The sequence below is a fragment of the Orycteropus afer genome, unplaced genomic scaffold, assembly GCF_000298275.1.
Source record: "Orycteropus afer afer isolate SDZICR_OR568_19922 unplaced genomic scaffold, OryAfe1.0 scaffold00311, whole genome shotgun sequence".
In the NCBI taxonomy this organism is placed as follows: domain Eukaryota; kingdom Metazoa; phylum Chordata; class Mammalia; order Tubulidentata; family Orycteropodidae; genus Orycteropus; species Orycteropus afer.
The window spans coordinates 2,113,356-2,125,053 of NW_006921898.1; the positions used below are offsets into that span (position 1 = coordinate 2,113,356).

At 54.8% G+C, this 11,698-nt stretch overlaps 1 protein-coding gene across 1 annotated transcript; it reads right to left on the reverse strand.

Moving 5' to 3' along the window:
• Nucleotides 1-1,563: 1,563 nt before the first annotated feature.
• Nucleotides 1,564-6,069, reverse strand: MYL3 (myosin light chain 3). The gene is made up of 6 exons (XM_007951748.2): nucleotides 5,923-6,069; nucleotides 3,555-3,582; nucleotides 3,285-3,434; nucleotides 2,795-2,968; nucleotides 1,710-1,787; nucleotides 1,564-1,592 (listed from the first exon to the last, which is right to left on the reverse strand). The coding sequence occupies exons 1-6, from the start codon at nucleotides 6,067-6,069 to the stop codon at nucleotides 1,564-1,566; spliced, it is 606 nt and encodes a 201-aa protein (XP_007949939.1).
• Between the last annotated feature and the right edge of the window lie 5,629 nt (nucleotides 6,070-11,698).

Below are 11,698 nucleotides of genomic sequence, written 5' to 3' on the forward strand. Positions count from 1 at the left end.
GAAAACCCTATGGATCACAACAGTCCAACCTGCTGTGCATGGGATCACCATGATTCGAGGGCCAATGCAATGGCAGCCGACAATGATAGTTGGGTAAATGGTCAGGTTGTCTGTGTGAGCTCCATGAGGACAGAAGTTTTTACTGCTCTCTCCACTGCAGTGACCTCAGCACCTAGAACACAGTAGGTGCTCTATAAATGCCGAGGGAATGAAAGGAAGGTGCGACAGACCCCTGCACACACACTCACATATACACTGTCGCACACAAACACACCTGACACACACACACACACTCACACATTCCACACACACATTAACACCCTCAGGCAGGGTAAGCTATACACGCCTTCAAACTCTCTCTGGCACACTAACATACCCAACTCATGAAACACATGTCCATCCTCATGAGTCATGGAAATGCACCCCAGTGAGGCCACCCTGACCTCTGGGGCCTCCTGGCCTATGTGGCCTCCTCCCTACCCTGAGACCTCCATCCCACCTCCATCCCCTGCCACTAGGGCTCCCCAGCCTTTCTGCAGGTATTGCCCTCTCTTCTTATCAAACTTTTGTGAAACCTCCTTTCACTCTCTTCAATGAACTCCAAGGCTCTAGGGAAGGGGCGTTGGTCCAGAGCAGGGTGTGGGGAATGGGGCAGGATGTATGTGCCATCCGACACTGCAAGGATTGCACTCTAGGCTTCTGCTGAGAAGCCCAGGCTGAAGAACCCATTGGGAGGACCCCAGATATGGTCCCAGCAAGGCCTCAGCTTCTGATCGAGAGTCACAGTGAAGACAGACATGCCCCTGTCTCCCCATCTGACTCAGGGCAGGGGTCTAAGCCCCCTTCAGTTCTTTTAGCCTGGAGTGGGATTAGCGCCTGCCCTGCCATCCTTTCCCAGTGTGACTTAGGTGAGGCCATTCCCTGCTAGGTCCCCAGTTTCCCCACTCATGACCCAAGTGGCTCTGGGCCAATGCCCCATGAGTCCCTAAGTGCTGACATGGAATGAGAGCTCAGGCAGTGCTCTTGGGCACTGTGGTACCCCTTGGGTTAGGTGGCCACGGCACAGCTGTGGTCTCTGGGAGGTAAGAGGGTTGGGCAAAAGTGAGGGAAAGAGGAAGGGAGGAAGAAAGAGAGGGAGGGAGAGGGAAGAAAGAAGGGAGGAAGCCATTTATTCATGAGGCCCATGGAGTGGGACAGAGATGCAGTCACATAACAGCAGCCCAGTAGGGCAAGAGATGGTGGCTATGCAGAGAGGTCTCAGGGCTTGTGTAGGAGTCTCCGTGCGCTCCCCTCCTTCCCACAACTTCAGGCCCCTGGCTCAGCATCATGAATGGGAGATGAGATGTTCCCAGCATGGCTTCCCCCTGGGCTCCCTGAGAGCAAAAGCAGCCACAGGTTACAGAGGAGGGGCTAACCAAGGCAGCAGAATGTCAACCAAGAGCTAGACTTGGTGGAGATGAGGGATTTGGAGGACAGAGCGGGACAGAAGGGCTGGGATCAGCGGAGACGGAGTAACTATCAGCAGAGGGCTTGGAAGGGAGGGGTTTCACCTGGGTGAGACGCTCAGCTGGCCATGATGTGCTTCACAAAGGCTGGAAAGAAGGGAAGAGTGAGTGGAAAGAGTGAGCGACAGGAGCCCCACACTGAGATAGAAAGGTAGGAGCTTGGGGTTTCAGTGCTCCCTCCCCAGAAGACCCTGCCAGACCCACCTTCATAGTTGATGCAGCCATTGGTATCCTCTTGCCCTGCCATCAACTTTTCCACCTCCTCTTCTGTCAGCCTCTCACCTAGCAAGAACAGGAGACTCAGTCAGCCCCATCTGGAGGTACAATGGGGTGAGGGGTCCATTGATACTCTCTGGATGTCAGTGGAAGCATTCATGCCTCTCCAGTATTCCCACACTTCACACTGGCACAGCCATTGTTACACACGAGACTTGGCCATCTCCCCCATGTCCAAGGCAAGGAAAGTGGGTGACAAGAGGAGCTGAATGTGGGGTACCACTTGTTGCCTCCACCAAGCCTGGGCTCTGTCTGTCACAGTGCCACTTTGGTGTCCAAGTCACCATTGCATACTGTTCTCTGTCGCTACTAAACTGGAGGAGTCTAGGCTCTCACCTCTCTAGAGGCAGTCTCTCAGGGCAGCCCTCTGAGGCCAGAAGAAGGTCCCATGGGGTGGAGCTGGGAACCCAGGGGAGTAGTCGTGGAGTGAACTAGAAGCACCTCCAGCTGCTCCCCAAACAAATCAGGTGCTTCTCTGCCTCTGTGCTTTGTGCTGTCACCCCTACACACACACACACACACACACACAACTCCCAAGACCAGCACAGGACTGTACACACAGTAGACATTCAATAAGCACTTGCTGCAGGAAAAAAAGTCATTTTGAGAAGGGGCACCACTGGTCAGACACCTGACAATGGCGGTGAGGGTGGGAGGTGGACACGGCCACAGAGGGTCAGGATGCTCTGTCCACGCCCTCCAAGAGGCAGGCAGGCAGCCCATGTGACCACTCAGATGCCATGACCTGGAATCTCACTCTGGGTCTGAGTTGGTCCTCTGGATGTCTGCCCTCACTTCAGACCTGTTCCTATCCCCCTTCTGTTCTGTAAGCTGCACCAATTCGTTTTCTTTCTTCCCCACCTAGATGACATCACTGTTGCCTGCCACTGAGGCACTGTAACTGTCTCTCTCTCCATTTCACAGCTGAGACCCTGGCCTGATGGATGGCAGAGAGGTTTCTCCTTCTGGAAGCAGGAATGGGTGGGGGTAGGAATCAGGAAGGCCACCCTCACCCAGCGTGGCCAGCACGTGGCGGAGCTCAGCACCCATGACAGTGCCGTTGCCCTCCTTGTCAAAGACGCGCAGCCCCTCCACGAAGTCCTCATAGGTGCCTGTGTCCTTGTTTTTGGCGATGTGCTGCAGCATGGGCAGGAACGTGTCAAAGTCCATCATCTTGGTGTTGAGCTCTGCAGAAAGAGTGTCCTGAGTTCCAGCCCTGAGGGACAGGACAGGCACACCCTACCCACGTGCTTTATGATGAGAAGCTGTGGCCCCTTATACAGTGTGCCATTACAAAACACTGTATAATCCCAATGCACCTTACAGTCTACCTAGAGATGCAGTTTATAGAGCCCTTTGCTCTGAGACCAGGCTCTGTGTCTTCATCCAGATAATGGGAGGATGCAGGAAGGACACAGTGAAGAGTTTTAGGGGTTGCTCCACCACTGATGGAAGTCTCCCCAGGACTAACTATATGGGGAATCTCAGGCAGGGTGGACTCACCTTCCTGCTTTGGCTTCCCCAGGACACGGAGCACTTCAGCCTGAGTAGGGTTCTGGCCCAGCGCCCGTAGGACGTCCCCACACTGTCCATACGTGATCTTCATCTCACTCTTGGGCGTGCGGTCATACAACATGAAAGCTTCCTTGAATTCTGCCAGGAGAAGGCAGTGAGCTGTAGATACTCCCAGAGTGAGCCCAGACCCACTCACCCACACCACGGGCAGGACCTCAGACAGAAGACCTCTGACCTACCCACTGCACCCTTGCTCACCTTCAATCTGCTCTGGTGTGAACTCGATCTGAAAGGAGACCACAAGAGACTATGAGTGAGTGTCAAGCTCAAAAGGTGGGGTCTGATCCTCCTGGCACTCCATGACCAGCCCAAGCTCCAGCCCTTTGATTGCCCCAGTTTGTCCCCATCCCAGCATTACAGCCTCCACCTCCCCCCAGGGCCTCCTGCTGTCCACCTTGACACCTTCCTGCCTCCTTACCTTCCCAGTACCCTCTGACTTGATTTAGGGCCTTGGTCTACATGTGCCTGGGGCATGATGTGTATATAGCTGGGTGCTGGGGGTGACAGTGAGGAGGGAAACCTGGAGCCTCAAGTCCCCAGCCCAGGGAAAGTGTTACCTGTGGCCCTATTTCTAGAAAGATGTGACTGAAGCCACAGGACATAACCCAGGCAGGCTTAGGCATCCCATGAGACAGAGGCCTTGGGGTGGCAGGAAAAGCAAGGGTGAGGGTACAGGCCAGAGGCCTTTGTCAGTATGGCAGCATGTCTGCAGAAGATGTGTCCATTGGCACTTGTGTGTGTGTTATATGTACAAATGTGTGCATGTGCACACATGTCTATGCCTGTGTATGTGTCTGCATGTGTCCACATGTCTCTGTCCCTCACAGAGTCCCCAGGCCCCTCTGGGTTGGGCACCATCACAGGTAGCAGGACTACCTGTGACTGAGTCTCACCGTCCCCACCATCCAGTCCCTGGGTTCCAGCACAGCTCCAGTGCCAGCACAGCATGGGACTAGGGTAATACCACTGATGCTTGCTGAGGCCACATCAGGGCCAACCCAGGGCCAATAGGCCTCCTGGAACTGGGTGTCCCCCTCCTCACTGGATACCAAGTCTATTTTTATCACTGCAGTCATTCTCCCCAAGGTCAAAGTCACACAAGGGAAAGGAGCCTGGGGGAGGGGGCATGACTAGCACCACTCTCACTGCTGCTCTCTGGGAGCCCCACCAATCTCCATGGTGCACACCAATGAGGAGGGACACCCTGCCTCTGTCACCCTGCATGGTTATCCCTCCTGGACCTCTGGCTCAAACCAGTGTTGGCAAGAACAAGGTGTCATTTCTGGTTCCCTGAGAGCTCTCTACTAGGAAAACTATTGAGATTAGGTTTCCCCTGGCAAGGCCTCCCTGCCCCTTCACCTGCCAGCCCCATGGGGGGTGGGGGGCACAGGAGGAACCTGTGCCCAGAGGGGACTCTGAGTCAATCTCAGCCTGGGCAAGACTGGGCAAAGCCACCATGGGCCGCTGGTGTGGTGTGCCCCTCACCAGGGGCCTGCATACAGGATGCCAGCCAGGGCCTGGGGGCTGGTGGGGAGGGAGCTAATTCTAGGGAGCACCTTCCATGAATAGTTCTCAGCGTTCTGAGAGTGAGGCTTATCATCCTATTTCACAGCTGAGGAAACCAAGAGATGGAGAAGCAAAGGGGCTAGACAACTGAGATGGAGCAGAGTTGGGATTCAAGTCCATGTAGGTGCCTCCTAGAAGAAGTCATGAATAGAAGGGGGTCTGTGCACATGGGGTGTAGGTCTTTCTAGGTGGGCAGGGGTGGAGGAGGACCACACGGGGCCCCTCAGGGGCAGCCAGGGTAGCTGTGGCCAGTGGACACAGCCAAGAACAGGAACAGGCAGGACACAGGGTACGTGCTGCTATGTAGATGCCCCAGGTAGGAGTCATGGCTTGTCCTCCAAGTTTAGACTCTGGGATAGATTTCTCAGGCAGGAATGGGCTCCAGGGGCCACTAGTCACAGCTCCAAAACCAGCTCCCTGAGTGACCTTCTGCAAATCCCTACCAGCCTGTGCCTCAATGTCCCCACTGAAAGCTGAGGTCCAGGAGGACTCTGCCAACTCTGACGCTGAACGACCTGGGCAGGGTGAGTGTCAGCCAGCCTGGGCAGGGGCTCTGCATCCTCTTCCTCCCCCGCCCCCAATCTGAGGAACTTGCACGGACTTGGAACACCTCAGCCAGACAAGGAAGGTCTCTGCTCAGCTGAAGAGGTGTAGGGGAGAGGATAGGTGATTCTCACACTCCCCAGGATGCGAGAGGTCTGGGGAGAAGGGTAAGGGAGAGTCAGTTTTCAGAACCCCTCCAAAGACACTCCTTTCAAACCCTAGCCCAGATTCTACCCTTACTAGTACATTAGGCTCTAGGAGTACCATGGGGAGTCCTGTCAGATGTCTGACCACTATCCGTCCCGCGGCAGCCCTCCTGAGGCCTGAACCCCCAGGGCTTGTCTAACCTCTGACTCAGTGCTCACTTTCTGGAGCCTGATCTGTGGCTAGGTAGGTCCACTCTGGGGTCTATTCAGCCACCCTTCCTTTCCTGTTACAACCCAGCTCCTACACTCACCTTGATCTTGGAGGCATCAAATGCCACCTCCTTGGGGGGCTCGGGCGCAGGTGCAGGAGCTGGAGCTGGAGCGGGAGCAGGAGCTGGAGCTGCCTTGGAGCCCGCCTTGGCATCGTCCTTCTTGGGCTCTGGCTTTTTGGGGGCCATGAGGCTATAAGTACAGAGAGAGTTGTGGACAGTAAGTGTAAAGAAGATGGTAGGTGAGCCTCTAGCACCCAGCCCTTTATCCTGCCTGGTTGTGTCATGACCCCAGTCCCACCCCCACAGTACACAATAGGGACAAGGCCATAAAAGGACATTGGCTAGGCTCAGAGGCTATTTTGGGGCCTGGGGAGGGCATTGTTAAGGCTCAGGAATGGGTGGGGGAAAGGGGAGGGCTCTCCATTCCTCCCAATCACCTGTTTGGGGGAGGGAGGGAGAGGAGAGGACAGAGGCCAAGGCTCAACACACATGTGCATACTCACACATAGACATAAACACTCAGGATCCTGCTGGCCTCGGCAGTCAATAAATTGAACAGGTGGAGAGGACAAGGCCAAGTGTGTGTTCAGGACAAAGGGACCGGGATAACCTAAGGGTTCCTCTTGAGTTAAACATCCCATCTGTGCATGGCATTCCTGTGCCTGCATGTCTGAGTGTCCATGTAGGGCTTCTGCATGGGTCTGTTTGTTTCGGTTCTATGTGTCTGTGTGTGCGTGCTTTTATGTGTGTGTGAGTCTGTGTATGTGCGCCTATGTGTGTGTATATATTTTTGTGTGTATATTATCCGCATCTGGGTGCTTTTAAGTACATGGGATGTTGTCTGAGTGTGTCTGGATGTCTGTGTTCAGGGATCTGTGTGTACGTGTATTGTCTGTGTCTGGGTATTTTATGGGGTGGGGGAGGTCTGTCCGTATCGCTGTGTTTGTGTGTCTGTGTGGGGAACGGTCTGTGTGTGTATGTGTGTGTGTATGTGTCTGTTTCTGGGTGTCGACATGTGTAGGGGTGTCTGTCTGTGTCTGTGGGTGCTGTCTCTCTGTGTTTGTGTCTAGGTGTTGTTCTGTGTCTGTGTGAGTGTCTGGTCACAACTCACACCACAGGCAGCTGCAACCCCAGCCAGAGGTCCGAGAGGTGGTCCTAGGAGTTAGTAGAGTGGGTGCTGCTCCTCCTAGGGCAGTCACCTCAGCCCCTCTCACCAGTCAAACAGCCCCCACAACCTCCCTCATCAGAGCCTACCTGGCCCTGAGGCTACTTCCTTGGGTTTTACCCCTGGCTCCCCTACTGCCCTTCTTCCATAGCCCCAGTGACCTGCTTTCCCCTGCACCCCAGGGGGCCTGGCTCCCCACCAGAGCTTTATACACACTGTACTTTCTGCCTCAGCTCGGCTCCACTGCCCTCATGTTGTGCCTACCATTCTATGCTTGCCTCTGCTGATCCTATTAGCAGGGACCTGAGAGGGTCTGCGTCTCTGAGGGATCCTAGGGGACTGAGCAGGATTCACCTCTGGTATTCAGCTCAGTGTGCTTACCCCCATTGCCCATTCCTCAAAACTCAGCCCTTGGTACCATCCTTTGGTGTCCAGCCCTCAGCAGATGGCAGTGACAGAGTACAGCCTGGCTGAACCACCCTTTGGGGAGGTGGAGGAGGGAATGTCAAGGTGGCATATGGTCCTCCCAAGCTTAGAGAATGGGGACATCTTGCAAACACATTGAGTTCAATTCTCTGCCCAGGGTCTGTGCCTGGGGGGTGGGAAGGAGGTGTTTCTGGTTATTTTTAAGTGCCTTGAGCCTTTGACAGAAACTTCAGAGGCAGTGCCGCCCCACAGCCTCAGGGGAGTTCCCTGGTGTGGAGAGGGACTGTAGCCATGCCTGAGGGGAGGATTCACTGGGACTCTGCCTGGGGTCCCCCACTCGTGTCCCTCTCATACTGTCACTCAACCTCACTGTAAGGGGGACAGCAGTGCAGGGATGGGGGCTGATACCCCGCCCGGCTGAAACACAGGACATTCCTTGCTTCATCTGGAGGGCAGAACACCCCACATCTGGAAATCTGACAACATCCGGGGCTGGGGGAGGGTGCAAGTGTTTCACTTTCCTTCCAGATGCTTGGCAACAGTATTGAGAAAGAAAGAGTGGGGAGAGGTCCACAGAGACAAACCAGAAATGCCATAAAAGGAGGAGATAGCCAGAGGGGGACACACAGCAAGAGGACTGTGGGTAGCCCTATCACCCAGGCCTACTGATTCTCAGAATATCTGTCTTGGGATGGCCGTGTCATGCAGCCCCAAACCCTACAGACATAGCCAGGACACTACCCAATCCCCTTCATTCATCACTGGGGAAACTGAGGTCCAGGGCAGAGGACACACCCAGGGTCACCCAGACCACCTGTGCCATTTCTTTTGGCTACACACAACTGCCATCCCTTGGAAACCACTCAACATTAGCTAGAGCACAGGTGAGCGAGTGACATGGGCTTCCTGAGCCTAGGCTTCTGTATCTGTGATGCCCACCCTGTGCCAGAGCCACTGTATTGCCACCTTCCTCTGCCTCTGTGTGAGGGGGGTGTCTCAGTCCCCTTCCCTGTGCACAGGGCAGATGTGGTCCTGCAGTGGAGACAGGGCACACAGAGCCATCCACACCCCCTCAGCAGGGCTCAGGTCAGGACTGGGGCTGAGCCACTGTCTGAGCTCTCACTCTGACCACGCCCTTGCCGGTTCCCTGGGCAACAGTTCCCCAGGGCTCTCCCTGCACAACCATCCTCAGACCTATAACTAATGCCCAGCCCCCAGCAGGGACTCTGCAGGGATCAGCCCAGAGCCCTGGCCTCTAAAGATCAGCCCCTTTGACTGCAGGTGTGACTGGCTGTCTGAGGCTAGAACCAGGCGAGGGCAGGGAGGAAAGCAGGGGGAGAGGCAATGGGCAGCGAGGACAGGTCACACCATGGATTGGTGCTCACCTCACTCTCCCAGTTCTTTCAGCAATGATGGCCCAACAGGCAAGATTGTGGTAGGGCCTAGGGGACCTGAAGGGTCTGAGAGGGCTGGAGTGTCTGGATCCTATCCTCTTCGGGTCCTCCAGCTTCGAGGTCTGCGTTATGACCTAGCCTAATGCAGACTCACACATACCAAGTTCCAGAGCCTTCTCCTGCAGGGCAGCTGGGGAATATATAGGCCCCAACTTCTGAGGGGCCCTGTGGATATAAGCAGCAGGTCCCTTGCCACATTGGACTCCATCCAGGTTCTCAGGCATGCCAAGTCCTTCCCCCTCTCTACACCTTTGTGTGGATTATTTCTTTCCCTGGTACCCTCATATAGGACCATGACCATGCAGAGAGATGTCACCTCCTCCAAGAAGACTCCTCAGACTACTCTGAATCTGCTCCTCTGCTCTGTCTTCTTCCCTGACCCCTCCATCCCTGCAGACCCTAAAATGATCTTATTTCTTTGTTATCTTGTCTCTTTATGCTCCTCCTCTCTGCTCCCCCTACCTGCCCATGCGTGTCAGCTGGCCAGGGGAGGAAATTTTCTTCTCCCAGGATCTAGAACAGAGCCTGGTATACAGTAGGTACTCAATAAATGTCGGATGAGCAAATGTGTGAAGCATTTCAGTTTACTCACCTCTCACAAGGGGCTGGAACACTTTGGCCAGCCCTATCCCTGGAGTGGGGTGAGGGGAGCTGGAAGGAAGGACTTACCAACTGACCCTCCAGAGCTCTGGTGGCCGCAGGAACCCCTAGGAGAGCGAAGTAGCCAGTAGATTCCCCCCAGCTCACTTGCCATCCCTGATGGGGCCCATTTGAACTCATGTGTGCTCTTCATGCCACTTTTCCATCTCTAGGGCTGAGACCTTCCAGTAGTCTGAACAGGTAGGGCAAGCCCATGGTACAGGCAACTACTTTGCATGATGACCAGCCAGCAGGGGGTGTAAAAGAGATGTGAACCAGGCATTTGGACCCTGAACCCAGATCCCAGTACCCAAATTTCAAAGCCAAGTCCCAGAATCCAGGATTTCAAATTCAGAAGTCAAAGTCAGGTCTCAGGATCTGAACCCTAAACCTGAAAACTGGAACCTAGAACTCAAGAGCCGTACTGGAGACCCAGATGCAGGTCCCATCACCCAAACTCTGAACCCAGACCCAGAATCCAGACCTAAGACCCAGGACAGGGGCTGATGGTTTTCCAGATAGACACCATCTGCTGCCCTATATAGACAAGTCAAGGCATAGGGGCATAAACTCTTGCCAAACAGCAGGAGTCGGTGCTTGACAGAACTCTCTGGCACCGTTCAGAGGGGTATGGAGAATTTTCCCCATAGTATGGTGGCATGGAAGGAGCTCTCGTGACATAGTGCCTAAGGCCTTTGACTGCTAACCAGAAGGTTGATGGTTCAAACCCACCAGCCACTCTGCAGAAGGAAGACTGGGCAATCTACTTCTGCAAAGATTTACCACCTCAGAAACCCAATGAGGGTCACTATGAGTCAAAATCAACTCGATGGCAGTGAGTTTGGTGTATTATTATTATTTTTAAAAAACTAGTGGCATAGAAGGAGCTCTGGTGGAGTAGTGGGTAAGGCATTTGGCTGCTAACCTTCTGGTCAGCAGTTCAAACCCACCAGCTGCTCTATGGAAGGAAGATGGGGCCTTAGAAACTCAACGGGGTCGCTATGAGTCAGAACCAACTTGATGACAGTGAGTTTGTTTTTGTTTTTGTTTGGTGTGGTAGCATAGTGGGTAAGGCATTTGGCTGCTAACCAGAAGGTTGGTGGTTCAAACCCACCAGCTGCTCTATGGAAGGAAGATGAGGCAACATACTACTGTAAAGATTTACAACCTTGGAAACCCAGTGGGGGCCACTATGAGTCAGAATTGACTTGATGGCAGTGGGTTTGGTTTTTTTGGTTTTGTGGGACCACAGAGTGTAAAAGCCATATAGAGAAGGTGGCAGGGTCAGGGGTGAGGCCCAGCTGTCCCTTGGGTCCAGAAGCAAAATCAGGCAGGGGAACAACTCCCCACGTGCCCTCATCCGCCTGGCCACAGGCTCCGCAGGCCGCCCCGGCCCGCCCCTCCTGGCCCAGAGCCTCTGGGCTGGGATGCAGGCCCACACTTCCCGGAGGAGTCGAGAACACGGCCTGGGCCAGACCCAGAGCCTCAGAAGTAGGTCAAATGTTGCCGCACGGCAGGTCCTGGAGACCCTATCTAGGCGTGGGTCGGCCCACGGCTGTAGCTCACACACCAGGGGACACGTGTGTGCCCACATGGATGTGAATTCACCACCACATGCTGGGCTCCCATGGACACGGACCCCACACATGCCCCCTAGGTCCCTGCCCAAATGCAGAGATAGGGAGACCGAGGCCTCAAGAGGAGCAGGGGCTGCCCAGCAGCTCTGCCTGCACAAGGCAGACATGAGGGCCAGGAGCGGATGAACTGCTGCACCATCCCACGCCACTGGAACCTTGGTTGAAAGTCAGACTCCAAGAAGGACTTCCCAGCAGAGCTGCTCTGCCACCAACAGGATGTGGCCTGCTTCCCGGAGGCCCAGACCCAGGCCTTAACAGATGGGAAGGAGTGCTTTGGGGAGGGGCAGGAGACTCCGTATACCCTATGTGACCCACACTCCTCTCAGCCTCAGTTTCCCCATCTCTATAATGCCCATGGGGGTGGTGGTGAGGTAATCCTGGGTTCAAAGGACAGTCACTGTCCCTGAGTCCCAGTCCATCCTTGCCACCCCCACACCACACACAGACAACTCTGTCCTCGGGCAGGCCAAACACAACCCTCAGGCCCCTCCCTC

Excerpts from the sequence above, each read along its gene's own strand:
- MYL3 (XM_007951748.2), bottom strand. The coding sequence starts at position 6,069 with ATGGCCCCCAAAAAGCCAGAGCCCAAGAAGGACGATGCCAAGGCGGGC. Across the intron at positions 3,435-3,554 it reads CACACCAGAGCAGATTGAAG|AATTCAAGGAAGCTTTCATG; the intron begins GTGAGCAAGGGT and ends TTCTCCTGGCAG. Across the intron at positions 2,969-3,284 it reads GGGGAAGCCAAAGCAGGAAG|AGCTCAACACCAAGATGATG; the intron begins GTGAGTCCACCC and ends CTCTTTCTGCAG.